Source organism: Pseudorca crassidens, chromosome 21 (assembly GCF_039906515.1).
Source record: "Pseudorca crassidens isolate mPseCra1 chromosome 21, mPseCra1.hap1, whole genome shotgun sequence".
In the NCBI taxonomy this organism is placed as follows: domain Eukaryota; kingdom Metazoa; phylum Chordata; class Mammalia; order Artiodactyla; family Delphinidae; genus Pseudorca; species Pseudorca crassidens.
The window spans coordinates 26,161,763-26,188,818 of record NC_090316.1 but is presented as its reverse complement, the minus strand read 5'-3'; the positions used below and the strand labels follow the sequence as shown (position 1 = coordinate 26,188,818).

The window sequence follows — 27,056 nt, the reverse complement described above, 5'->3', positions numbered from 1 at the left end:
TGAGGAATGATCACAATCCCTGGCCTTCATGTAAGCTCAATAAATGTTTACTGAACACAGCAGACCTGGACTGAACTGGATGGAGGATGCCCGGGAGAGAACAGCTTGGGGGTAAATGTTAGTTACCCCTGTTGACCACCAGGTGGCAGCAGCATCTCATGACCTCTCCGGTGTCCCAGGAAAAACCCGGAGGGCAGGAAGAGGGGTCAGTCTACAGGTACTGAATTGCGTGTATGAAAGTTCATCAGTCAAGTGTTCATAATTGGGGAAGAACCTATATGACCTTTCTCAAATCAGGTGAAGTGCACTGGAGTAATATTATTGATGGAATTTTGGCCCCAAACTCCCTAACTAACTTAACCTAAAGTCATTGTTCTTCAAAATTTTGCACCGCCCCCCCCAAAAAAACGACATGTGTACATTTCTAACCATTAATTAGAAATTAATGGACACATGGACTAGGTGACTTAGCAACAGTTTTGATGACCGACCTTCAGAAAGAACTATTGCTACAAGGTGTTACCTTTTTAGTGGCAGCTGTGAACTGACCTATTTCTCCAAAATACAATTATTCCAAGCTCCATTATTTCAGACTGATTCATATATGAATATTCCTCTGGGTATTATTAAAGTAAAAATCAAGTGAAACAGATTAAAAACTATATTTAATGATCCCCAAAGAACCCCTTTTTTAAAAAAACCTTCTCTCTGCCCATGCTACAGAATGATACCAAGATAGTTTAAAAGTTTAAAGCAAGCTAAGCAGAAAGAAAAACAAAATGTTCTTAGAACGTGTTGACAAAGATTTGGATAAATCCTTAAGACGATAGAAAACATAACTGAGAGATAATGTGTTTTTCTTTTTCTCTTTTTTTCCCCTCATTTTTTTTTTTCTCATTTATCTAAGCACTGATTGCTAGATTGGGATCACTTTTCATGAATTCTCCTTTCTCCGTGTACACACTGAAGGTTCACGCCTCTCTTCTCCTTCTGTACTCCCTGGCTGACGGTCCATCCTTCAGCACAGTTCTGTTTATCTCCTGGGGGAAAACTCCAAAATTATAGCCCTCACACAGATCTCCCTTTCCCTGCCAAGACTCGATCCTTTATCTGCTGAACACCTGCTACTGGGAATCTGGGAATCTTGGATTGCCCCAAGAACAAGATTGAAGTGAGGTTTCATTTCCTTTTCCTTACTAGGCAGGATTTCACATATGAATTCTAACATTTATGCAAGGTTCACTGGAAATGCATTTGATTGCAATGGACTTGAGTCTTGGACTCTTGACACTTTCCAAGGAGTGCTTCTGGGCCTTGACCATTTGCAGTAGTGGGTGCAGGGCCATGGTATCCTTGAAGTTTTATAAATAGACCTAGGATGAATGAAGGATGCATACACCCATATTATTATCCTCAGGTCTACAGTTTAACGTGGATAAAATGTGATGAGGGCAAAACCACAATGAGATATCACCTCAGGCCTGTTAGGACGGCCATCATCAAGAAGCCAAGAGAGGGCTTCCCTGGTGGCGCAGTGGTTGAGAGTCCGCCTGCTGATGCAGGGGACACAGGTTCGTGCCCCGGTCCGGGAAGATCCCACATGCCATGGAGCGGCTGGGCCCGTGAGCCATGGCCGCTGAGCCTGCACGTCTGGAGCCTGTGCTCCGCAACGGGAGAGGCCACAACAGTGAGAGGCCTGCGTACTGCAAAAAAAAAAAAAAAAAAAGAAGCCAAGAGAACCGATGTGGGCGACGATGAGGAGACATGGGAACCCTGTGCACCGTTGGAAAGATTGTAAATTGGTGCAGCCACTAACAGTATGAAGGCTCTTCAAAACGTTAAAAATATAACTACCATATGATCCAGCAATTCCACTTCTAGGAATATATCTGAAGTAAACGAAGACACTGTCAAAGAGATATCTGAACCCCCAGGTTCACTGCAGCATTATTTGTAAGTGGCCATTTACAGATGAATAGATAAAGAAGTTGTGGTATGTGTGTGTGTGTGTATACACACACACACACACACACATATACATATACATGTATTTCAGCCATAAAAAACAAGGATTTGCAGCAACATGGATAGACCTTGAGGGTATTATGCTAAGTGAAATAAGTCAGACAGAGAAAGACAAATACTGCATGAGCTCCCTTATATGTGGAATCTAAAAGACAAAACAAAAAACCCCAACAACCTCATAAGAAAAGAAATCTGACTTGTGGTTACCAGAGGCGGAGGGTAGGGGAAGGGGGAATTAGAGGAAGGTGGTCAAAGGAACAAATTTCCATTCATAAGGTAAGTAAGTACTAGAGATGTCATGTATAACATGATGACTGCTGTGTGATACGTAGGGAAGCTGAGACAGTAAACCCTAAGAGTTCTCATCACAAGGAGAAATTCTTTTTCTTTTACTTTTTTTTTGTATCTACATGAGATGATGCAAGATACCTAAACTTTCCGCGATGATTGCTTCTCAACGTATGTAAGTCAAATCATTAAGCTGTACACCTTAAACATATACAATGATGTGTGTCAATTATATTTCAAAGTGGAAAACGACAACAATAACAAAAGGTGTGATGGGAGTCCATGATATTAAAAATAGCATTTATAAAAAACATCAGAATTCTCCTTTGTTCCATTTACCACGTAGGACCTACTTTGAAGGGAAGTCTTGTAATATACAGAAGACAAGGGCAATATATTTGCAGAATATAAATGCTTGCTTTCTGTAGGTTCGACAACATACACTGATTCTGAAGTAGTCTGATACGGCAGCAGTGTAAAGTATATTTGCTGATTTTGTGGATTTTTTTAAAATATCCTTTAAAGTTGAAAAGGAAGGCTATTTAATAGATCACAGAAAATCATGAATGCCAATGGAAGTAATTTGGGCTTTATTTGTTAAATTAGGCAACAAAGGGCCACTAAGATATTTTGGGAAGAAAATACTAGCATTTGTGTTTTAGGAAAATAACTCCTTGAAGGATGTAGATGCAAAGCTGAAGTCAGGGGAAATAAGGAGTAATTGCAAAATATTGGGCAACTGCTGATGAGCCCTGGACTTGTGAGGTGACTGGGACAGGTGAGAAGTATGGAAAACTTTGTGGGAATTGAGTTTATGGGGCTTGGGGACAAGGGAGCCGTGAGGGAAGGAAATAAGCGATGGTTGGGTGGTTTCATAGTTTGGGTCTCTAAGAAGATAGTGAAGTCATTAAGGGAGGGGGCAGGGCAAAAGAGGAGGAAAAAGTATGAAAAGACAGTGGGCTTGGCTGGAGGATTTATTAGTAAGACACAGCCGTGAAGATGTCTAACAGGCATCTGAGGAGTCTGTGTAGATCTCAGGAAGGGTGAAACTAGAGCTATAGATTTGGAATTCTTCTGTGTGACGGCCAGAGGCGGAGCCGGGAAAACGGATAATCACCTTGTGAGAAAACGTAGAAAGAAAGAGAAGGGTGCTGAGAAGGAACCTGGGCAACATTTCTATTCTGGGGTGCAGAGATGGCAGAGCAGCCAGTGGGGAGCACTGAGTAGCCAGAGAAAGGGGAGAAGCAGCAGGGTTCAAGGACAGGAAACCCAAGACCGCAGCCAGTTTCAAGGACAAAGCTTGAGACTGGGCTGTGGACTAGTTTGCTAAGGCTGCCATAACAAAGCACCAAAACATTAGTATTTACCACAGACCAAGTGGCTTAAACGACAGAAAGTTATTTTCTGAAGTCTGCAAGTCCAAGATGAAGGCGTGGACAGCGTTGTTTTCTCCTGAAGCCCTCTCTCCTCGGCTTGTAGAAAGCCACCTGTCTGCACATGGTCCTTCCTCTGTGTGTGTCTGTGTCCTAATCTCCTCTTATAAAGACACATTGGGTTAGGGCTCACCCCCATGACCACACTTCACCTTAATTATCTCTTTAAAGGATCTACTTTCAAATACAGTCACATTCCGAGACACTGGAGGCTAGGACTTCAGCATATGAACTGGAGCGGGACACAATCCAGCCCATAACAGGCTGGGAGAACTGAACATCGCTCACTGGCCAACTAAGGGATATGGATTGTAATGGGCAGAGTTAACCCTTACTGAGCACAAAGTACACGCTGGGCCACATCGGGAGCATCTCACGTGTGTTAACTCATTTTAGACTCATAACCACCCTATGAGGTAGGTGCTAGTATAATCATCACCTCTTTCTCTGGAGCAAGAAACAGAGGTACCAAGAGATAACTTGCCCAAGGTCACACAGCTGGTAGAGCCCCTCAGCTCAGTTTCTATGCAGTGGATTTTGGTCATGATTTCTTAGTTTACTATCAGCAGCAGAGATCTGCAGAAGTGGTGATGTTTCTGAATACTAAGTAAGACAGAAGCATTTTCCCATCAGCTGACACTGATTGCAGGCTTTCTTTGGAGTGAGGTGAATTCTGGTGGCTAGATGCAGCAGTTTGAGGAGAAAGGAAAAGAAACAACAACTAACAGATGGTTCTGATCAAAATGCCTCTGATTGAAAAGCTCAGAGAAAGTAACCCTATTATGACTTCAAATGTATTACATCTATTATGACTTCACACTTATTTAAATTGTGCTTCTTACTGGTGGGGCTGCAATCCAAGAAAGTACTGTAAAATGCGGGGAGCAAATATTCAACATTGCACTTGTATGTCTACAGATAAGGGTATTTAAAAATTGTGGTATGTGCAAACTGCTTCTAATCCTGGACTTTCTAGTGATTTGGGCTTTATTGGTTTTTAATCAGAGAAAACTTGGACAACTCTTTTTGACTCCAGATTAGACTTTAATGTGGGAAGGCCGAAGAGAAAGAAACACGCACTAAGATACACACACATACACAGTCAAACATGTACACTTGGAAGGAAAGAAGTGAGAGGAGAAGAAATAAAATCAGGTCACTAAAAGAGAAATGCAAATCAAAACTACAATGAGGTACCACCTCACATTGGTCAGAATGGCCATCACTAAAAAGTCTACAAATAACAGATGCTGGAGAGGGCGTGGAGAAAAGGGAACCCTCCTGCACTGCTGGTGCGAATGTAAGTTGGTGCAGTCACTGTGGAGAACAGTAGGCAGGTTCCTCAGAAAACTAAAAATTGAATTACCATATGATCCAGCAATCCCACTCCTGGGCATATACCCAGACAAAACTATAATCCAGAAAGATACATGCACCCCTATGTTCACAGCAGCACTATTCACAATAGCTAAGACATGGAAACAACCTAAATGTCCATCAACAGATGAATGCATGAAGAAGATGTGGTACATGTAAACAATGGGATACTACTCAGCCATAAAAAAGAATGAAATAATGCCATTTGCAGCAACATGGATGGACCATACTAAGTGAAGTAAGTCAGAAAGAGGAAGCCAAATACCATATGATATCACTTATATGTGGAATCTAAAATATGAATCTATCTAGGGCTTCCCTGGTGGCGCAGTGGTTGGGGGTCCGCCTGCCAATGCAGGGAGCGCGGGTTCGTGCCCTGGTCTGGGAGGATCCCACGTGCCGCGGAGCGGCTGGGCCCGTGAGCCATGGCCGCTGAGCCTGTGCTCCGCAACAGGAGAGGCCACAGCAGTGAGAGGCCCGCGTAAAGCAAAAATAAATAAATAAATAAATTAAATAAAATAAAATATGAACCTATCTATGAAACAGAAACAGAAACATGAACACAGAGAACAGACTGGTGGTTGCCAAGGGGGAAGGCGTTGGGGGAGGGATGGAGTGGGAGGTTGGGGTCAGCACATGTGAGCTATTATATACAGAATGGATAAACAACAGGGTCCTACTGTAAAGCACAGGGAACTATATTCAATATCCTGTGATAAACCATAATGGAAAAGAATATGAAAAAAGAATGTATATATATATATATATATATATATATATATATGTAAGTGAATTAGTTTGCTGTAAGCAGAAATTAACACAACATTGTAAATCAACTATACTTCAATTAAAAAAAAGGAAAAAAATCAGGTTACTAAAATTAAATTTCAAGCAGCACCCACCAGTGAGGGTTCCTAAGAGAAGGTGGTAACCTGTCACTTTAATCTAGGAGAGAGATTCCCCAGGCAATGGCTCAAAAGACGGGAAATGGTTCTAGAAATGTCTCAGACGCAAGTCCCTTCTTAGACCCCTCTCCAGAAGAGGTGCCGAAACAGAGAAGGCAAAAGAGCCTGGATGAAATCGCCTGGATGAAAGTCTTCTGCGAAGACCGAGACCTACCGCCCCTGTTGAACGCCTGACCCATCACTGGCACAGCAAACCCTTTACTATACCAGATCTCAGCACTACCTGCAGAAGGGTGTTGCTGCTGCACTAGCCCTCCTTGCTTCTTTGAACCACAGCCACGTTCCATTGGGAACATCTGACTGGCTAAGCTAAGTTAACGTACTGCCTGTACTTCCTTCCTGGTTCCCCTAGTGGAAGGCAGAATTCCCTGCCTACCGTCAAGGCTCCCAGAGTGGGGCTGCATCCAAGCTTGGGAAGAGGGTTCAGAGGTTGGGAAAAAAGAAAGTCCACTACAATTTTTAAACACTTGTTGGAGACACTGAAAAGTTTGAAATCATGGGATGTCTAAATTAGAAACCTAAAAATTCTTAACGTATTCAGTAAGGACCAAGTCCTTTAAAACATACTTTCTTTCCAAGGTAATGCAAATTACTTTTGGGGGTAAGGAGTTAAATGCAGAGGGATGGCAAGGAGAGACAAGACTGTCAGAAGCCAGAAGAGGGAGAAGAAAATGAAAAAGTGAACCAGCTCTGAATGGTACTGCCCTGTTGTCTCAATGCTCCCTGCAGTTTCCTGAGGTGGGTACTTAAGTCTCCACGTAACAAAAGAAAACCTGAGCTCAGAGTAAAGTGGTTGTTAGGGTCACCCAGCTAACATGTGGTGCAGCCAGGAATGCAGCCAAGATCTTCCTGACCCCCCAACATTCAGGCTTTTCCCCAGGGCTACTGTAGCTTCATCTAGTGCTCCTAGGAGAAGCTGCTGGGCGCATGTACACACACACACACAAAACACAGTCAGAAAAAGAAGAGAAAAAGGAATACACACATGTGCCTCCGTATTTACGCACATGTCCGTTATCTCCATGTTCACTGAAAGAGAAAGTAAGAAGGGACGAGACAGCAGATTCTGAAACAACAGTCAAACTCTCTAGGTGTATCTTTCCATATATACCAGGGTCACCCCTCCTGTTTCTCTTCCTGGACACTTTCAGAGACTTACAGCCCGGGGAGTGACTGATTCTTCATGAAGCCAGGGTAGCAAAGGCATTCACACCCAGGAATCCTTGAATGGAGCCAAGGACAGGACTTAATCAAATAGGTAGAAGGTTGCTTCACCTGTTTGTAGGGAGAGTCTTCCAGCTTGCACCTTGGACTTTTCAAAAGAGGCCAAGAGTGCTCTCTGCTAAAAAGAAAAGTCCCCTTTCTCAACACACTTTTTGTTGTCACTTGTCAACACACTTTTTTCGTTTTTTTTTTTGCATTGAGAAACCAGAGCAAAACATAGAAGTGAACTTTGTAGCTGTTTAACTCGAAAACCAAAGACCAGCCAGACTGTTTAGAAGCCAACAGTGATCAGATGACCATGACTTTTAGCTGTGTGTTTGCAAACACACGCGTATATTCACGTACAAAATCACTGTAGTACACACAACCTTTCTACAGTTCAACGTTAACCAGTACTGGCCCTGTGATATTTTTCGGCTTTCACAGAGTTAAACAGAAATCCATCAGGAGGTTTAGCTAATATGTGGCTGTACTGAATATATTTAAGTCAAGAAATTCTCAATATGACATTTCTCTGGGCATTGAGCCCAAATTAGTTTCGTGGAGCTTCATCTCCCAGATTTATTTTTAAGTAAATGCTTTATAAATTATTATTCTATTATCCATCATATAAACTTTGAAGGATCAATATATAAGAGTGAAAAAGCAGAAGGCTGTGCAACTTACAACCACAATGGCAGAAAAATGGACTTTTCATGCCAGTTACAAAATAAGAGCCAAAAGAGTCAGGAGAATTTTCTGGGCTTTATGGCAGCTCAGAGTCCATCTGTTTCATCTGCTATTTGGCTGTGTGAACGGTTGGACTTTATTTCCTCTACATCATACTGAACTTTCTTTTTTTTTCCACTAAAAGAATCTTTATAATGGAAAAAATAAAAAAACATCAGTAGAAAGCTTTAGCCATCTAACAGGCAAACTTAACTTAGTCCATCTCCCAGCATTACAATTTTGAATCAGCTAATCTTTTTTTTAAAAATATCTTTATTGGAGTATAATTGCTTTACATTGTTGTGTTAGTTTCTGCTGTATAACAAAGTGAATCAGCTATACATATACATATATCCCCATAGCTCCTCCCTCTTGGCGTCTCCCTCCCTCCCACCCTCCCTATCCCATCCCTCTAGGTGGTCACAAAGCACCCGAGCTGATCTCCCTGTGCTATGCAGCTGCTTCCCACTAGCTATCTATTTTACATTTGGTAGCGTGTATATGTCCATGCCACTCTCTCACTTCGTCCCAGCTTACCCTTCCCCGTCCCCGTGTCCTCAAGTCCATTCTCTACGTCTGCGTCTTTATTCCTGTCCTGCCCCTAGGTTCTTCAGACGCTTTTTATTTTAGATTCCATATATATATGTTAGCATATGGTTATTTGTTTTTCTGACTTACTTCACTCTGTATGACAGTCTCTAGGTCCATCCACCTCACTACAAATAACTCAATTTTGTTTCTTTTTATGGCTGAGTAATATTCCACTGTATATATGTGCCACATCTTCTTTATCCATTCATCTGTCAATGGACACTTAGGTTGATTCCATGTCCTGGCTATTGTAAATAGTGCTGCAATGAACATTGTGGTACATGTCTCTTTTTGAATTGTGGTTTTCTCAGGGTATATGCCCAGTAGTGGGATTGCTGGGTCGTATGTTAGTTCTATTTGTAGTTTTTTAAGGAAACTCCATACTGTTCTCCATAGTGGCTGTATCAATTTACATTCCCACCAACAGTGCAAGAGGGTTCCCTTTTCTCCACACACGCTCCAGCATTTATTGTTTGTAGTTATCTTGATGATGGCCATTCTGACCAGTGTGAGGTGATACCTCATCGTAGTTTTGATTTGCATTTCTCTAATGATTAGTGATGTTGAGCATCCTTTCATGTGTCTGTTGGAAATCTGTATATCTTCTTTGGAGAAATGTCTGTTTAGGTCTTCTGCCCGCTTTTGGATTGGGTTGTTTGTTTTTTTGATATTGAGCTGCATGAGCTGCTTGTATATTTTGGAGATTAATCCTTTGTCAGTTGTTTCATTTGCAAATATTTTCTCCCATTCTGAGGGCTGTCTTTTCGTCTTGTTTATGGTTTCCTTTGCTGTGCAAAAGCTTTTAAGTTTCATTAGGTCCCATTTGTTTATTTTTGTTTTTATTTCCATTTCTCTAGGAGGTGGGTCAAAACGGATCTTGCTGTGATTTATGCCATACAGTGTTAAACAAACAAAAACTTTTAGCCAATGATTGGGCACAGATGTGTTGCATTATGTATTGAAATAGGCTTTATGTGCACCTCCTTTATATATCTTAAATAATTTATTGTATTTGGTCTCTAGAATCCTATTTCTTTGAGCATTTAAACCCCCAGTTCAGTGTCTAGCACAAAATAGCGATTCAAGAATACTGGATGTGGGCTTCCCTGGTGGTGCAGTGGTTGAGAGTCTGCCTGCCGATGCGGGGGATGTGGGTTCGTGCCCCAGTCCGAGAGGATCCCACGTGCCACGGAGCGGCTGGGCTCATGGGCCGTGGCCGCTGGGCCTGTGCATCCGGAGCCTGTGCTCCGCAACGGGAGAGGCCACAGCAGTGAGAGGCCCGCGTACAGCAAAAAAACCCAAAAACAAACAAAGAAACAAATAAACAAACAAAAAAGAATACTGGATGTTTGAAAGGCATAAGCAGTCCACATAAACTTGAAAAGCAAGCAAAATTGTTTAGGATTAGTACTACTTAAAGATTTTTGTCTGGTGTTTAAAAAAAGTCTAATCATTTTTTTTACAGCATCTTTATTGGAGTATAATTGCTTTACAGTAATCACTCTTGTTTGTACTAAAAAATGTTATTTCATGTGGTTTGATTGTATCATACAATAAAGGTTGTTACATACGAAATATACAATATTTCAAAACAGTCCATATGATATATATTTCTTGGTATTCATAGATTACTAGCCAACGTTGTGTGAATTGAATTAAATAAACTTCCTATCAAGTTGGAATCATAGGTCTGGAAGAAATCTCAAGACAGCAAACAGTGCAGCCTCCTCCCATATAGGTAGACCAACCAACCTCCGGCAAAAGGCAATGATGGTCTTTGCACATTTAGAGATATCTCCATAAAGACACCCTCTAGAAGGGCTGCCAGTGTGGTGAATCACTGAAGGGAGGGGAGACTCCAACAGGGAGGCTGATTGCCCACGGCCGTCTTCGAGGCTGTTGGGTAGATTGGACAGACTTACCCCCAACACAGTCTCATTGGAGGAAGCCTGTCCTTGCTCCTTTTGTGGGGGAGTTTTTGCCTTATCCTAATCAGCCTGGGGTCACTGCCTGGAACGTACGTTTATTGAATGGGGGAAACCAGGTTTGGCCCAGTGGACCAAACTGTCCAGTGAAAGGCACCACCTAGGGAATGAGGGTAACTGCCAACCTAGACTTCAGCACCTAAGACCAATGAGGTTGACGGCAAAGGTGTGCGCCTTTGAAGTCCTCTTACAATCTAGTTTGGAATACCACGGCAGCATACAGCAGACACAGCATACAGCGGTGACAGCTAAAGCACGTGGACACCAGCAGCCAGAGTGCCTTCCCAGGCAGAACTGGCTCTTGGGTGAATCCCGTTTGCAAGCCAAGAGCCACCTAGAGGCATGTCCCTCTACAGAACACTGAGTCACCCTGCTCATTGCGCCAGTTGTGTTAAAATATACCTGTGGGATTTTAACTCATGGAGGTGACTAAGTGAACACAGAGAGGCTGATGCCGTTGAAAGAAGTTGTTACTTACATTTTCCAAAAGAAGGGAACACACTACAGCACACGGGGCCACATGGGGAAGCACTAGGCTTGGTCAGGGCAGCAGCAGGAGCATGGGGAGAGCACAGGCCACAGAATTTCCTGGGTTTTCCCTAGGAAAGGCAAAGCTTAGGATTAGTCTGAATAATTCTAGCATGGGCTTTGTTTTTGTTTGTTTTTAAATTATTTATTTATGTATTTATTTTTGGCTGCGTTGGGTCTTTGTTGCTGCACGCGGGCTTTCTCTAGTTGTGGTGAGCGGGGGCTACTCTTTGTGGGCTTCTTATTGCAGTGGCTTCTCTTGTTGCGGAGCACGGGCTCTACGCATGCAGGCTTCAGTAGTCGTGGCTCACGGGCTTAGTTGCTCCGCGGCATGTGGGATCTTCCCGGACCAGGGATCGAACCCGTGTCCCCTGCATTGGCAGGCGGATTCTTAACCACTGTGCCACCAGGGAAGTCCTTTAGTATGGGCTTTGAAGCCTAGAGGCTGTCCTTTGTTGTCTGGTACCTGGCCTTGCGTTGATATAGAGCTGGGGAAATACTGGCTTGGTGTGTGAGAATTAAATAAAAGAGGTGATGGGGGGGTGCTTCCCTGGTGGCGCAGTGGTTGAGTCCGCCTGCCGATGCAGGGGACACGGGTTCGTGCCCCGGTCCAGGAAGATCCCACATGCCACGGAGCGTCTGGGCCCGGGATCCATGGCCGCTGAGCCTGCGCGTCCGGAGCCTGTGCTCCGCAACGGGAGGGGCCACAGCAGTGAGAGGCCCGCGTAGCGCAAAAAAAAGAAAAAAAAAAGAGGTGATGGGGGATATGGATCTGGGGTTGGTTGGAGGGTTTGTAATATGATTTTCACACACCCACAAAAGCTGGATGATAGGGGAGATGAAAACAACCTTGGCTGTTTAGTTTGGCCCTGTGATGACTGAATGCCACGTGGACAAATACAGAATCTAAGAAAATACAATCATAACAGTTGGCTCCTATGTCCCTTTGATATATCCCATTGTTTTGCTCTCTGGGAACTTCTGTACTTTCTTGTACTACAAGATGCTCCAGGCACATCTTGTATTTTCCCTGCTCTCTCCCTAGAATCAGGCACTTCTCCAAGGATCCTTGGTTCCTTTTATTGGAAAATGGTGTTAGAAACCAAGATGTGGATGCTTGTCCTTGGTACTGCATCCTTAGTAGCAAGTTCTTGCTACTGAGGTGCCGTTGTTTCTAGGTCCTCTAATGATATAAGCCAGGAAATACATGTGTGTAGATAAACCCATGGATACACTCATATTTCTATCTATCTATCTACTTCCCTATCTTCCTATATTAAACTACACATGAAAACTTGAGTTCATACTGATGTCTCCAACACAGTTCTAGTACCACAGGGTTCACTCTAGATTTCCCCCTTGCTTATTTGTAACTTTTTTTTTGGACAGTGAGAAACCTGGCTCGGGTGTACCTAAACGTTTGCTAATAATAATGACTCAATTTTGAATGAAGACAGAAAGTAAAGGAAGCAATGTGCTCTTCATAACAATTGTCCACACTAACCACCACCCTGCTGTGATGTGGCCAAGAACACAGGTCCCAAAGTCAGTCCCCTTGGGTTTGACTTCCAGCTTCATCACTTAATAGCCATGTGTTTGTGGGCAAACAAGTCAAGTGATCTGTGCCTCAGTTTCCTCTCCTCTCAAAAAGGAGTCATGAAAGTACATACTCCATAGAGTTGATGGAAGAGAAAATGAGTTTACAGAAGCAAAGCACTTGGGATGGTGGCTCATGGTAAGAGCTAAATAATTAACTTTTTAAAAAATATTTGTTTATTTATTTTTGGCTGCACTGGGTCTTCGTTGCTGCGAGCGGGCTTTCTCTAGTTGCAACAAGTGGGGGCTACTCTTGGTTGTGGTGTGCGGGCTTCTCATTGCAGTGGCTTCTCTTGTTGCGGAGCACAGACTCTAGGCACGCAGACTTCAGTAGTTGTGGCGCGTGGGCTTCAGTAGTTGTGGCTCACGGGCTCTAGAGCGCAGGCTCAGTAGTTGTGGCACACAGCCTTAGTTGCTCCGTGGCATGTGGGATCTTCCTGGACCAGGGCTCAAACCTGTGTCCCCTGCATTGGCAGGCGGATTCTTAACCACTGCACCACCCAGGAAGTCCCAATAAGTAACTTTTTTTTAGAAGTCTATAACAAGATTTATTTGACCAAAATATCCAATAGCCAACAGTGACCTGATGACTTCCAATTTTAAGAGTGTGTGTAAATATGACTCATAAATCAATATAATACATAAAGAAAAATCACTTCAATATGGAAAATCTTCAGTTTAATATTTGTTTTAGATGAATCAATGCATTCCTCTGCAGCAACCTCTTTAACCATAACTTTTCCAAATTACACATCATTCATTCAGTGTGGTGTCATAAGATCTACTTTCAATCCTCTTTTATCATTATTACTGTTTTCAACTGGACTTATTTCCTTTTCACTGAGAAACTTGAGAACTTCAAAACTTTCTTTTACTTGAAGTCTGATCTTCCTTCAGGTCTGAAGTTTTTCTTGGAATATTTTAAATCTTTGCAGTGGCAGTTTCTTTAAAAATGTAAAAATATCTGAAATATTTAGCCTTCACAAAGATGTAAAAGACATGTCTTGAATTTATCATCCACGTATATCTTATTTGAGCATTATAGCTGCTCTGCAGACAGCTTGTACTTTTTCCTCTAAAGTTCACGGCTATTGGTTCATAATTAAAACAAAAGGTCTTGTACAGTCAGGTGAAATTAAAATATTATAGAACCGAAGGGAACATTCAAAGTCGATCAGAGCAATATTTACAAAACTCACTTAGTCAAAGGAGTAACGTGGAACTTACTCAAGAGAAGCTCGGGATTACTGTTAAACAAACAGATTCCCACTCCCTTCCCCTAGAGAGTCTGATGCAGTAGACCTGATCCTGCAAATCTGGATTTTTAACAAGACTTCCAAGTGATGTTCATCACCAGGAAAGTTTGGAAGCACTGATTTAATCCAAGATCCTGATTTTATAAGGAACCTGAGGCCCAGGGAAGAGGACCCCCCGCTCCCCCCACACACCTCCCCTTAGAGGGGTATGCTGAAAGGTCTGGGACAGTGCACTGCTATGCACAGCCAGTGGAACCACAACGTGGTACAGCCTTTCAGGCAGACGGTTTGGCAATACTTGTCAACATATTAAACGTGCTTATCTTTTGATGCTGTTATTCCAGATGAAAACAGAATTTCTTAAATTGTCACTCAGACCACTTGCATCAGAAGCACCTGTTGAGGATGTGGATCTCACCATCTCATTTCAATTGACTGAATCATAATCTCTGGGAGTGGGACCCGGCAATCTGCATTTTTTTCCTTTTTTTTTTTCGGTACGCGGGCCTCTCACTGTTGTGGCCTCTCCCGCTGCGGAGCACAGGCTCCGGACGCGCAGGCTCAGCGGCCATGGCTCACGGGCCCAGCCGCTCCACGGCACGTGGGATCTTCCCGGACCGGGGCACGAACCCGTGTCCCCTGCATCGGCAGGCGGACTCTCAACCACTGTGCCACCAGGGAAGCCCAATCTTCATTTTTAACAAGGTTACCAAGAGGTTACCAAGGTTCTACTGAAGTTGTGAGAAACGCTACTCTTACGAGTGTGAGAGTCAGAGCCCTAGCGGCGGGGACGTCCAAGCAGATGGGCAGTCCCCCTGGTGTGGGATGTGGGACTTACCAAGAAGGGTAAGAAGAGTGTGTGCTTGGAAGGGCAGTAAAACAAGCAGCACAGAGATGGTGTCCTCGTGGAGGTGCAGCCCAGCGTGGGGTGTCAGAGCCGGAGCAGATGAGTCGTTTGAGGGCGTCAGGTGCCCTGGTGTGGGGTATGGGAGCTTGAGTGGGGTGAGGAGGGCTCCTGCACGGCAGAGTGGCCCAGCACCGGGTGCGGGAGCCCACAGAGGGTAGGAGAGGCTTCTGGGAGGGCGTGGGCTGAACGCGAGGTGTGCAGGCCACGGGGGTGGGTGGGGGGTGGTATCATTGGGGAAGGCACAGTGGCAGCCTTGGGAGGCTGGTTACATTCAGGGGTATCGATTAAATACATAAATACACTGAGAAGAAGGAGAGTCAGTTTTCTCCCTGTTCGAGAAGGGCGTTACAAACACGGAAAGGAAACAACACTGGAGTGAGTGCTGTGATGTTGAGTTTGAACTGAAGGAATTCATATGAACTCGTGGTTTTTGACAGAGAAATAGATAAGCATGTACATGTATCTACTAAGAGGGCCTGGGTGACCCTCCAATATCGGTGACTTCACCTAGATGCTCAGATGTTAGTTTCTAAATACCATTCACTGCCCACTAAAAGGACCTGGGGTCCTTGGAGAAATGGCTGAGTCAAGCTCTGGGACAGGGAAAGGATTAAAGGGAGCCTGGAGAATCTTCTTGTGCCAGAAAACAAGGAAATGCTCAAAGAATGATGGGGATATGGGACTTCCCGTGTGGTGCAGTGGTTGAGAGTCCGCCTGCCAATGCAGGGGACACGGGTTTGAGCCCTGGTCCGGGAAGATCCCACATGCTGTGGAGCAACTAAGTCCGTGCGCCACAACTACTGAGCCTGCGCTCTAGAGCCTGCGAGCCACAACTACTGAGCCTGAGCTCTAGAGCCTGCAAGCCACGACTACTGAGCCTGCGAGCCACAACTACTGAAGCCCGCACGCCTAGAGCCCATGCTCTGCAACAAGAGAAGCCACTGCAATGAGAAGCCCGCGCACAGCAACAAAGAGTAGCCCCCGTTCACCACAACTAGAGAAAGCCTGCACGCAGCAACAAAGACCCAATGCAGCCAGAGATAAATAAATAAATAAATTTATATTAAAAAAAAAAGAATGATGGGGACATGTCAGAGAACACAGGAAATACAATGAAGGAGCTCCCATAGGCCAAATCTAAGACAATTTGAGCGTAAAAAAAAAGATGGTGCAGTTGCCAGGAACGGGGGAGGGGGGAGCATGGGGACTTAGTGTTTAAGGGGCACAGAGTTCACGTGGGGAAGATGGAGTCCTGGAGACGGATGGTGGTGATGGTTGCACAACAGTGTGAATGTACTTAAGGCCCCTAAACTGTACACTTAAAAATGATTAAAATGGTAGGTATTACATTTATTTTACCACAAGAAAAAACGCTGGAATGGATTATAACACACTAAAAAATAATCCATATGTCCCTAGTGATAAAAAAATAACAACAATCATGGCAGAAAGAGATAGGGAAAGTTCTTCACATAAAAATGCTGGCTGGTAAATGTAAGGAAAAAACCCACCATTTTGGAACCATGAATGTAATAATTGATGTATGTAAGCATGGCTCTTGAATAAATGCCAAATGCATGGGTGAAAGATTTGTTTGGGAAAAGGATATTCATATAGTCTTAAAGTATAACCCCACAGATAGTTATTAGTACAGAGGAGAAAAGAGGCCTTTGCAGTGGTATCAGATACACCTGTCAGATGCCACTTTGCATCATTCAGTGGTGCATGGGACCAACGATGGGACAAAACTGACACCACAGGCCTCCTGATGTGATGAGGTGGGAAATATAAACCTAACCATGGAGTTTTCTGGACAAGGATTTTCATCTGAATCTTGAGGAAATCATCTAAACCCAGATTGTGGGATATTTTGCAAAACTGCCAGCCTAGACTCTTCATCATTGTCATGAAAGCAGGGGGATGTTCAAGATTGGAGGAGACTAAAGAGACAGGACAATTAAGTGCCACGTGGTGTCCTTGACGGCATCCTGTTTAAAAAACAACAAACAGCTGTACAGGACGCTTTAGGGTAATTGGGGAAATGTGGATATGGACTGTATATTAAGTAGTATTTATTATATCAATTTTAATCTGGGGGTTGATAATAATACTATGGTTATGTCAGAGGATGTCCTTATTTTTACTTTAAATGGTTGAATAAAAAAGTCTTTATCTACAAACAGAGATATAAAAGAGATAGTAACATGGCAACATGTTAATATCGCCTGGTGGATCTGGAAGATGCTTACACAGGTATTCATTTTATTATTCTTTCAATTTTTCTGTGGTTTTCACATTTTTCAAAATAAAAATAATCTAAATTTCTTGGGTGTGTCTCAAGAAGTAAATGGCTCCAATTTTTTATTTTTTAAATATTAAAATAACGGTATTACACCAACAAAATTACAGATATTTAAAGACACAAAAACACCACAATGCATGGGAATACCCAAATACTGAGAACCAGTACTGTTGCAATCGAGCAGGGACCTTGTTCTTGTTCAGCCTTTAGTTTTCAGAACCCTGTTCATATTAAGTGTGCAATAGAAGTTGAATGGATGAGTGAGGGACTTGTTTTATTTTGTGATTTGGTGGTCTAGGTAAATTCTAGAAGAGGTGATTTGGATGTTTTCTACAAAAAGAGTTGAGTGAGCTGAAGGGTGAGAGCTAAAAAAACTGGCATGCACAGCACAGTTCAGTAAAGTCGGGCCTCCGCTGGCCTACCCGCTGCCCCTCCCCCTCCCCCCAGGACACCAGTGGAACAGTAGTCAGGCCATTTTAAAACTGAAAGTGTTTAGCAGCCAGACAGAATATTGGTTGTGTAGAATTATTGCTGTGCATAATTTCTTATGGTTTTAAGAAGTTCTGGTACAGGATACGAATTTGAAGGATATAGCTTCGTTTTACAGAATTATTGTAATTGGACCTTATTTGTATATATGTCTCAACATCTGTAAATAAACAAATAAGGGAGCTTACTCTATTTTAGAAAGAATAACCTTTAGTGGGGCATTTGCATTCACACACTGAATGTGCCAATTACAAGTACAATTTTCATCTGTTCATTAAAGCAGGTTTCCCAGGTCTTGGGTATTCCCACGCTTCAAGATAAAACTATAGTATTTCCGTGTGTGTGTGTGTGAGAGAGAGAGAAAGAGAAATGTAACATACATACAGAAAAGTGTATAAACATGTGCATATAGTTTAACAAAAAATATAAAGCAAACAGGTTTAAAAAAACCTCAGAACATTAACAGAATTCCTCTCCCCATGTCCTTCTCCCCAAGTTCAACATTATCCCTCCCTTTAGAAGTAAGCACTATGTTGACCTTTGCGGTACTTATTTCCTCGTTTTTCTTTATACTTTCACCTCTTACATACACATCTCTAATCAATATAGTTTGGTTTTACCTGTTTTTGTGAACTTTATGTGAATGAAATCTCTCTGTACAAATTCTTTTGTTTCTTGCTTCTTTTACCCAACATTATATTTTTAAAGATTTACCGAAGGGGTTTTGTGTAGCTATAGTTCATCCATTTATCATTGCTCTACTGTATTGCATAAATAAACCACACAATATATTTATCCACTACATTCTTTATCAGACAGTTGCATGCTTCACTTTTAGGCTACTGTAAATAATACACCCTAAACATTTCTTGTACGTGGATCTGGAGCATATATGTGTGAATTTCTCTAGGGATATACCTAGGAATGGAATCACTAGGTCATAGGATGTGGATATCCTCAATTTTCCTAGATATGGCCAAACTGTGTCTGTACCAATTTGTATTGCCACCCGTCACTGATGACAATACCTGTCGCTCCACATTCTTACCAACACCTGATATTTTTAAACTTAAGTTTTTGCCAGTGTAGCAGCTACATGAGTATCTCACTGTGGTTTTAGTTTTCATTTCACTGGTTCTTAATGATGTTGAGCAACTTTCCATACGTTTATTGGCAAAATACACTTCTTTGAACATGTTTTATTACATAGACCAATTTTTCTCCTTATTCAATTTGAATATCCCTAAATCAGACAAATTTGGGAGATTATACTGCAGTTAAATTTCTTAAAGCCAAATTCACAGCATTGAGTCAACATCAGGAAATCAAGAACTAAGAGAAAGAGAGAGGATGAAGTGGAGAAAGAGAGAAAGACTGAGAAATAATAAGTAGAAATAAAGATTTTAATGGAAAATTCAGAGGGATAGGAAAGGAGATATGAAATAGTTTTAAAAGATAGGGATGAGGGAATACCATCCCGTCTTTTAAAGAAGCTGTTTTTCGTGGATTATAAAGTTGGAATGGGGGAAAAATGCAAATTAAAGACGGTAAAAGGAAAATGGAACCTTATATTTTTTCATTATGTAAGAAAGAACGTCAGTGAATATTTATTCTAAGAGTCTACCCCACAGAGTATACAAGAGGTACCCTCTGAGAGCCTCACACATACAAACACGGCATTGGAGCTTTTGTTCCTTTTAGTTAATAAGACAGCTATTAAATGTTTTCTATCTCTTTAGCAACCACAGCATTCGCTCAATGTGGGTCTCCCTCTGCAGTGAGTAAGGTAAAATCTAACCTGTTTGATGTTGCTTACTTGCTACTGAACTGGAATGATCGCTGTTGCCCAAGGTGTTGCTATAATGAGTAACTGGCAGGGAAGTGGCTGTGGTTATCGAGGTTTCTGGTCTGGCTTGGCACTGGGAATTCTTAACGCTCATATGCCTATCTTTTTCAGGACTGTCTAGACAATAAGATTTAGGAATTGTGGATTAGGGCTACTGATTCATAATACCTAGAGATGTTATTTATTTTAACGTTTCGGTTGCAGAAGAGCAAAAACAAAACCAAAAAAGTCACTAGCTTGATTCAGGAAAGAAAAAGTTATCCTTATTTAGAAGTTCCAGTTGATATAATCCCTGATCTCCTTGAGGAGACAGGAGATATTAAAATATTGAAAACCAGTTCATCTTGTCCTACACATGAGTTGATTCAATAGCTTAAGCTTAAAGTTTATAACAATAATTCATTCAGAGATGGATTACACGCTAGTAACGAATTCTTACACACATCACTGAAAATGGAGACCACATTTTACAAAGAAATAAATTAAATCACATCAAATTACTGAAGAATTACAGGCCAAATACAGGACTATAGATGGGTTACTTAATGCTATTAGACTTATACTGATGTTTCTTTCCCAAGATTCAATCCTGAATCCTCAGCCCTTTACAGAATTTCAGATGGGTGACATTTGACCATGTATTTGCAGTCCTGACCTTTTGTTTGAGCTTGAGTCCCGACCTTTAACTTTCTGCTGGGTATCTCTAATTTCTAAAATCAAACCCCATATCAGATCCCCCTTTGGACTTCCTCATTTATTTCAGCTATTTGAGTTTCTCTTGATGGCCTAAAATCTTGGACTCATACCAGATTCCTCCTTGTGGTCGACTTACTGCTTAATCTAATCAGTAGCGAATTCTTGCCGGATCATTCCTTTTCATGCCTTCCTCACTTTATTTCTAATCCAGACCTTTATCTCTCTCATACCTATATTACCACACCAGCCTCCTAACTAGACGGCTCCAGCCAGTCTTGGGATCTTGCACACCAGATTCACCTTGGAGTTTCCAATATCCATTTCCTCCTACAAGCACGCCCTGCCACGCCGGTCCATTTTGGAATCATGTCCACTCATCTCGACCCCATCCCTTTTAATGATCGTTTTCCTTATGTATACTGCTTTGACGAGACCTTTCTGACAGTCCCCATTCTCTTAATTTACTGTCTGAATTCTCCCTTTGACACTAAGGAAGTATATAGGAGGCTGTGTTCTTTAAATTTTATGATTGGCTCCACCTCCAGTGAAGTTAACAAGCAAGTGGTTTTTGCACCTTGCTTTTTTTCACTTAAAGATCCTGGACATCTTTCCAGGATCAGCACACACATTATCAGCACATACATTTTTATGCAATGCTTTTAATATGCCTGCTGAGTATGGATAATTCACTTACTTAGTCCCTTAATGATGGATGCTGGTGGTTTTTCCAGTTTTGTTATTATGAAGCATGCTACAATGAACATCCTTGCAAATCCTGAGGAATTTTAATATCCGTAGGTAAACCTGTAGCACCGGGATTGCTGGATTAAAAGTATACATATTTTAAATTTGGATAGTTATAACTAATTATCTGTTGAAATAAATTTCACTGTCTACTCCCATTTTTGATACTGCTAATTTTCCTGCCACGCAGGATTTGGACGTTGACGTGGGAGCTTTGTTTAATGGCAGCTCACTCCCCCACAGACTATTAGTACCAGAGAAAATGTAAAGCTGGGAGAAAAGGGAATTGAAGGCCAGAAAACAGACTCTTCAGCGGCTAGTGCTGCCATAGACTGTGGTAATCTGGTATCCAGGACAGCAGACAGCATCATCCTTCTGTGCCAATGATCAACTGGAACCAAATGAAATCTAAATGTATCCATCTATAAACTAGGGATAATCTTCATTGTCTTAACCACTAGGAATTTTCCGAAGGGATGGTACTGTGTAAACTGGGTGAACTCAGAACCGCAGAGTGAAAACTTGATCAAGACAAAAAAATCCTGCAGAGGAGCAATTTTCCTTTCTGTCATCTTAACTGCTTTTGTGTGACCAAATGTTTCCTGTGCCACCCAGTGGGGGAGAAGAAGCGAGCTTGCCTCTTAAATGCTTCAGAGTTTTGTTTGTCTATTTAGGGTCCCTTTTTGAAGTCTTGAGATTTATAGAACAATAAATGTCATTTACCGCTGTGTGCCATTTTGGGTTCCTCATCGGTTTTAGAAGTTGGGTAAGAATACTTACCTGAAAGCTTATCAAATGTGAAATAACACCGAGAAGTATTGGGCAGTAGTTCATTCCAGTGAAACAAACTAAATTGTGGCAACAGCAAAGTGTGTTACTTTTTTTTTTTTTAACAGTAGGATGCAGACATTTTAATATAATTCATGTTTTCTAATTGGTTTTTTTTGAGGGGGGAAAGCACAGCAGGAAGCAAGGTTTAAACAAGAATGGCTTGGCTGGGTTGCCGAATGATGTTATTAGTATACCATAACACAAATTTTGGCCATGCTAATGGGCCAGTATAGACCAGTCCAAAACAAAGCACCTCGTTCACTCAGTGGTGTGAGAGATTAGTTTTAGCCAGGTCTCATCTTTTTCACAGCATTCATAAGTACAACCTTAAGATTATCCACTAGGATGTCACATCTCACCTGAACAGGAGAAGCTTGCCTTGTGTGATCACTTCCTTATCAATGGAGTGGGGCTGAACACAGGACCTGGAAGCGGGGGCTTCCCTTTGTTACAGGCGAAGCCTAGTTTCCTGGGTGTAAACGAGGAAGACCTAGAAAGATACAGTAAGTGAGTTCGTCTTGGGTGACTCCGTTCCCCAACTCCTGCGACCTCTGGTAGCTCCTTCCCAGGAGTTCTCTCTAGAGTTTCTAGTAGTTAAAAGTTTCTGCCCAGATGCTCCGAGTACAAATACAACCCCTTCTAAGGCCCTCGCCCGAGACGGCAGGTCCAGTCCCCGCCGTGAAGCTGTTCCAAGCCTGACCCCACGTCCTTCCTCTCGAGGACCACCCTCCTCCCTCCACCTTCGAGATTGACCGCAGATGCCCCGACGGCCTGGAGAACCAAAGGCCGTCCCCAGCCTCCAGGGCAGCTGCTACACTAACCGCGCAGCGCCAGCTCCGCGCTGTAGAGAATCTCAATTCACCTGACTCCCTTACCGGTCTGTGCACCCAGGAGGGGAGGCGGACGTTGTTCCAAACCCCCTGAAAGCCCTTGCTGTGCGCTGCGTCCCGCACAAGGTGGGGAAGTCCTTACAAATTAGGCGGCAGGATTAAGCGAATTCACACCAAAAGGTGAATGATCTCCGGGTCTTCCTCCGTTTTTTTATTTTGTTTTTTGTTTTTACTCTAAAAGCAGCTGCTTAGTAACCCAGAAGAATATGAATGGGACGGTGGTGTAGACCTGGCTGGAGAGGAGTCTGGGGACTGGGAGGCTCCCTCCCAGACCGAGGGGCTGGGGGCACAAACGCTGTGTGTCCGAGCCCTGCCAGGCCTGCGGCTCGTGGAATCGTCCAGCCCGGAGCCCGACGTCCGGACCCTCCTCAGGGCCGACCAGGGCGTAGTAGCTGCTGAATAAATACTTGTAGAAGGAGAGAAAGTCCACGTTCCTCCCCGGACACATCCAGGGTCTAGGAAAGCCTGGCCGCCAGGCCGCCGCGTTTTCCTGCCAGCGGGCTCGCCCACACCTTCTGGGCCTCGGCGGGGCTCCGGGCGGGGGACTTCCCGGGGCGCGGGCGGGGGACTTCCCGGGGCGCGGGCGGACGTAAGGGGCTGGCTCCCGGGCGCGTGCACGTCCAGCGCAGGGCCCCCGTGTGGAGCGCCTCAGGCCCGCGCGCGGCGGACGACGACGACGACGACGACGGCCGCGGCGGGGGGTGTGGGGGGAGGGGGGGTGCAGTGGCTTTTCCGAATCTGGCCCGAGTTTCCCCCGCGCAGCGGGGCACCGGGGCAGGCATGTCGCGGCGCCCTCGGACCGCGGGATCCGCCTTCGCTTTCCGCCGCGAGGCTGAGGTCACGGAGGGCCGGGCGCCCTACGGAGGGCCGGGCGCCCTGCAGAGGCCCCGAGGGCGACACCGCCCGGACGCGCCACTGACGCGCTTTCGAGCGCTGGCTCTGCTTTTCACACTTTCCCACCGCCCGGAACGCCCCGGGGTCCGAGGGGGAGCGGGGGAGCCTTTGTGCCTTCTCGGTTTGCTGGGACCTTGTCTTCCGAAGAGGGCCTCCCCACCCCTTTCCTCTCGAAAGTCTTGTGGTTTCCCTAGAAGTCGGAAGGCGGTGGAGAGGGCTGCGGAGACTTCTCTTTAGCCGCCTTTCCCGTCCCGAAGCTCTAAAACCCCAAGTGGTCGGCCGTAGGGAGATATTTGGGGTCAAGGGGAAGCAGCGAGCAGCGCATTCCTTCTCCGTCTTCCCTCCCACCTGGCCCGCGGCTCCCTTCCGCCCCTGACTCGGGCCGGCGCCCCGGCAGGCGCAGCGTGCCGCGGGAGCGGCAGGGTTAAGCCCTGGAATGTGGCGGCGAGGAATGTGCATGCAGATGAGCCGAGCGAGGGGAGGAGCGGGTGGGGGCGGGCCCCGGGCGGGGCGCATGCTAATCGTATGCAAATGAGGAGACCGTCGCCGCCACGGCCGCCGCTCCGCGGAGCTTCCCGGATCCGAGCCCAGACGGCGGCGGCTCGGGCAGCCTGGGCGCCGCGACCCTCGGCGGCCACAGGGGGACGGGGAGGAGGAGGAGGAGGAAGAGGCGGAGGCAGCGGCGGCGATCGCGAGGAGGAGGAGGAGGAGGAGGGTTCGCTCGCCCGCTCCGACGCAGACATGGTGGACTGATCCCGCTGGGGCCGAGAGCAGGGTTTCCTGAGGCGCCCCCGCGCGTGGCCCCGCCGCGCCCCGCGCCCCGCAGCCCCACGCCGGCGCCCGGGTCGGGCCGGGCAGTCGCGTTCCCGCCGCGTCCCGCGCCCGGTCCCTATGGAGGCGCCGCTCGCCGGCGAGGCCGCCGACCATGCCTAGGAGGGCCGGGAGCGGGCAGCTGCCGCTACCCCGGGGCTGGGAGGAGGCCAGGGACTACGACGGCAAGGTCTTCTACATCGACCACAACACCCGGAGGACCAGCTGGATCGACCCCCGGGACAGGTGGGCTGCCGGGCCGCGGGTGGGCGCGGGGACCCGCCTCGGAAGCGCGGCGGCGGCTGTTGTCCGGGAGACCTGGCCGAGCGGCGGCGCCCGCGGCGCGGGGGGCGTGGGGCGTCACCGGCCCGGGTGGCCGGGAGGGGTCCCGGGAAGGAGGCGCGGGACCTTCTGCCCGAGCCGGGGCTGCGTCAGCCGGCCAGGCGCCCTGGAGGGGGCCGGTTGCAGCCGCCCCTTCCAGGGCCCTCTTGGCCACCCGCTCTGCGGCGGCCCCGGGACCTTTAGACACTCTGGGCGCAGAGGGAAGGGTGGAATTGACGCCCTGGGCGGTCACAGTGTCCAGTTCACGGACCCACAGGGGCCCCCTGAGCCCTGCTCCGAGCTCGCCTCCGCCTGAAGTTGGCCAGCAAGAGGCTGGAGGGTCCATTCGGCCTGGGAGGCGGGGCCCGGCCCTGGGCCTCCCGGAGGAGGAGGCCTAAGTGCCAGGCGGGGCCAGCCAGCCGTCCAGGCCACCTGTGGCATCTCTCTGGCCGTCCTTGGCTCCCAGCCTTGCCTGCACGTTCTTGACGGGGTGCGCCATGGTCGGGCCAGAGGCCCTGGGCCTGAGGGGGCCCCGGGCACCCTTCCTTGCTGAGCCCTGGTGGTGGGTGTAACTGACTTTGCCCCCCAGAGTTTAGAGACGCTTGTTTGGGGGTTTACTGCTTAGTGTTTATCTTCACCTGAAAACTTGAACTGACTCTCAGATCTTGAAAAGGCAGATGCTGTGTTGAAGTAAGAAGTGGTGAAATGAACAGTGGAACCGAACCTTGGTTATTGAGGAACGCTGACTTGAGCTTAGCGTGGTTTCTTGTAGTTTTCAACACACTTTTTATTCCTGCTCAGAAGTGAAGACGAGAAACATAACAATATCATCATCTAAGAAGTTCAGGGACTGAAGTTTAGCTGAATGTTCACAAATGTTGTTTCTCTTTTCCATTTTTCTCTTTACCCTGAAAAGGAAAATTTCTTATAGTTAGAATTATTGGAAGAATAAGAGGAGATATTCCTAATTGTAAATTTGTAAACTATTAAGGAGGTATTCCTATTTATAAATTTAAATAATATACCATTAGGGATAATTCCAAATTTTGGATGTTTATCATTTCTGAAATTTCTTTCCACCTTTTTATGGAATGTGGCCTTAGGGGTTTATAACCTTTTTAGGTGCTTCTCCTATTAAACATTCCCCCTTTTCTCAATTTGAAGCTGAAATAGTTTCATACTTTATGTTCTCAGTTACTTTTATCTCAAGAATATTGTTTTTGAATGCTACTAAAGAGCATTTATAAGAAAGTCACAAGTGACATTATAAATTTATGGAACAATCCTTGTTAAATTATCCATGAAGGTATCGGTTTAGGTTTCCCTCTTGAAATGAGAAAAGGCACCTGTGCTGAGGTCCCGTCTTGCTCTAGCCTGGCTGCGTGTTGCTGACCTGATGAAAGTTATGACAAGCATCACGCCTTCACAGTCTCTCCAGATGTATTAGTTGTTGTCATAAACTTCACGCTCCAAGCCAGTTATTGCACTTTGAAACTACTTAACAGATAGTAAATTTCAATGATGATGGTGTGCACCCAACAGTGGCTTTTAAGGCACCTGTATAAATATTTGACTTTTACAGTTGTATGGTAATTCTTTCTGCTTTCTGATACTTGGAGTTTCAGGTTATTGAAACTGCAATGCATTCTTGAAATATTTAGGCATTTTAGATTCTCTTTTACTTCAGTTTACATGTTTTGTTAATATCATCTTATTTGCGTTTACTAGCAAGGATTACAAGACTGTATAACGCCTGGGTAAAGCAAATAGAAAGTGAAATAAAATTATATGGCTTGGCTTATCTTTACCACTACTTCTTAAGAAAGTTAAGCATGTCTTTTATTTAAAATTGTTAATGGATTAACAATTATCATGAACTCTGTTTTTAAGAAACTGGGTAACCAGTTCATTTGATGGGGACAAACAGTTTTGACTAAGGTGATTTGTTATTATTCCAGTTTGCCTTGAAGCTGTTGGATCTTTAAGTATTTATAAATTTGACCGGTTATACATATTTCTGGATCTCAGTATTAGAGCTTTAAAGGACATTCTGTGAGATGAGTCAACATTGACATAGTTTAAATTTGGTGTGTTTTATTTTAGGGCAGTGCAGTGTCTATAAGTCTTGCTAACTAGTGTAAGAGATGGTGGAAGAGGATATTTGGAGGAACTATTACCTCTAGGCAATTTTGTTACACACTTACCAAACATACGGGCAGAGAGGTGTTGCACAGGCCAATTGGAATGTGCCCCTTCTTTTACAGGATCAAATTACAAATCCTGAAAAAAAAGTGACTTGATAAACTGTGGGTCTGCAGTACTTTTGAACTTTTAAATCCATTTCATTAAG

General features: G+C 44.7%; 1 protein-coding gene and 1 long non-coding RNA gene across 3 annotated transcripts in view; one reads left to right on the top strand and one right to left on the bottom strand.

Moving 5' to 3' along the window:
- Window positions 1-24,011, bottom strand: part of LOC137216224 (uncharacterized) — a 43,069-nt gene extending 19,058 nt beyond the window's left edge. For both annotated transcript variants that reach the window (XR_010939639.1, XR_010939640.1), the window contains exons 1-3: window positions 22,667-24,011; window positions 22,151-22,281; window positions 11,075-11,195 (exon numbers count right to left, since the gene is read on the bottom strand). This is a non-coding gene — a long non-coding RNA (uncharacterized lncRNA). The remainder of the gene's footprint in view (window positions 1-11,074; window positions 11,196-22,150; window positions 22,282-22,666) is intronic.
- A 120-nt stretch (window positions 24,012-24,131) lies between these two features.
- WWC2 (WW and C2 domain containing 2) overlaps window positions 24,132-27,056 on the top strand; it is a 166,756-nt gene continuing 163,831 nt past the window's right edge. The window contains exon 1 of the mRNA XM_067721811.1: window positions 24,132-24,631. Within this exon, the coding sequence (XP_067577912.1) occupies window positions 24,501-24,631 (131 nt within the window). The 5' untranslated portion in view covers window positions 24,132-24,500. The remainder of the gene's footprint in view (window positions 24,632-27,056) is intronic.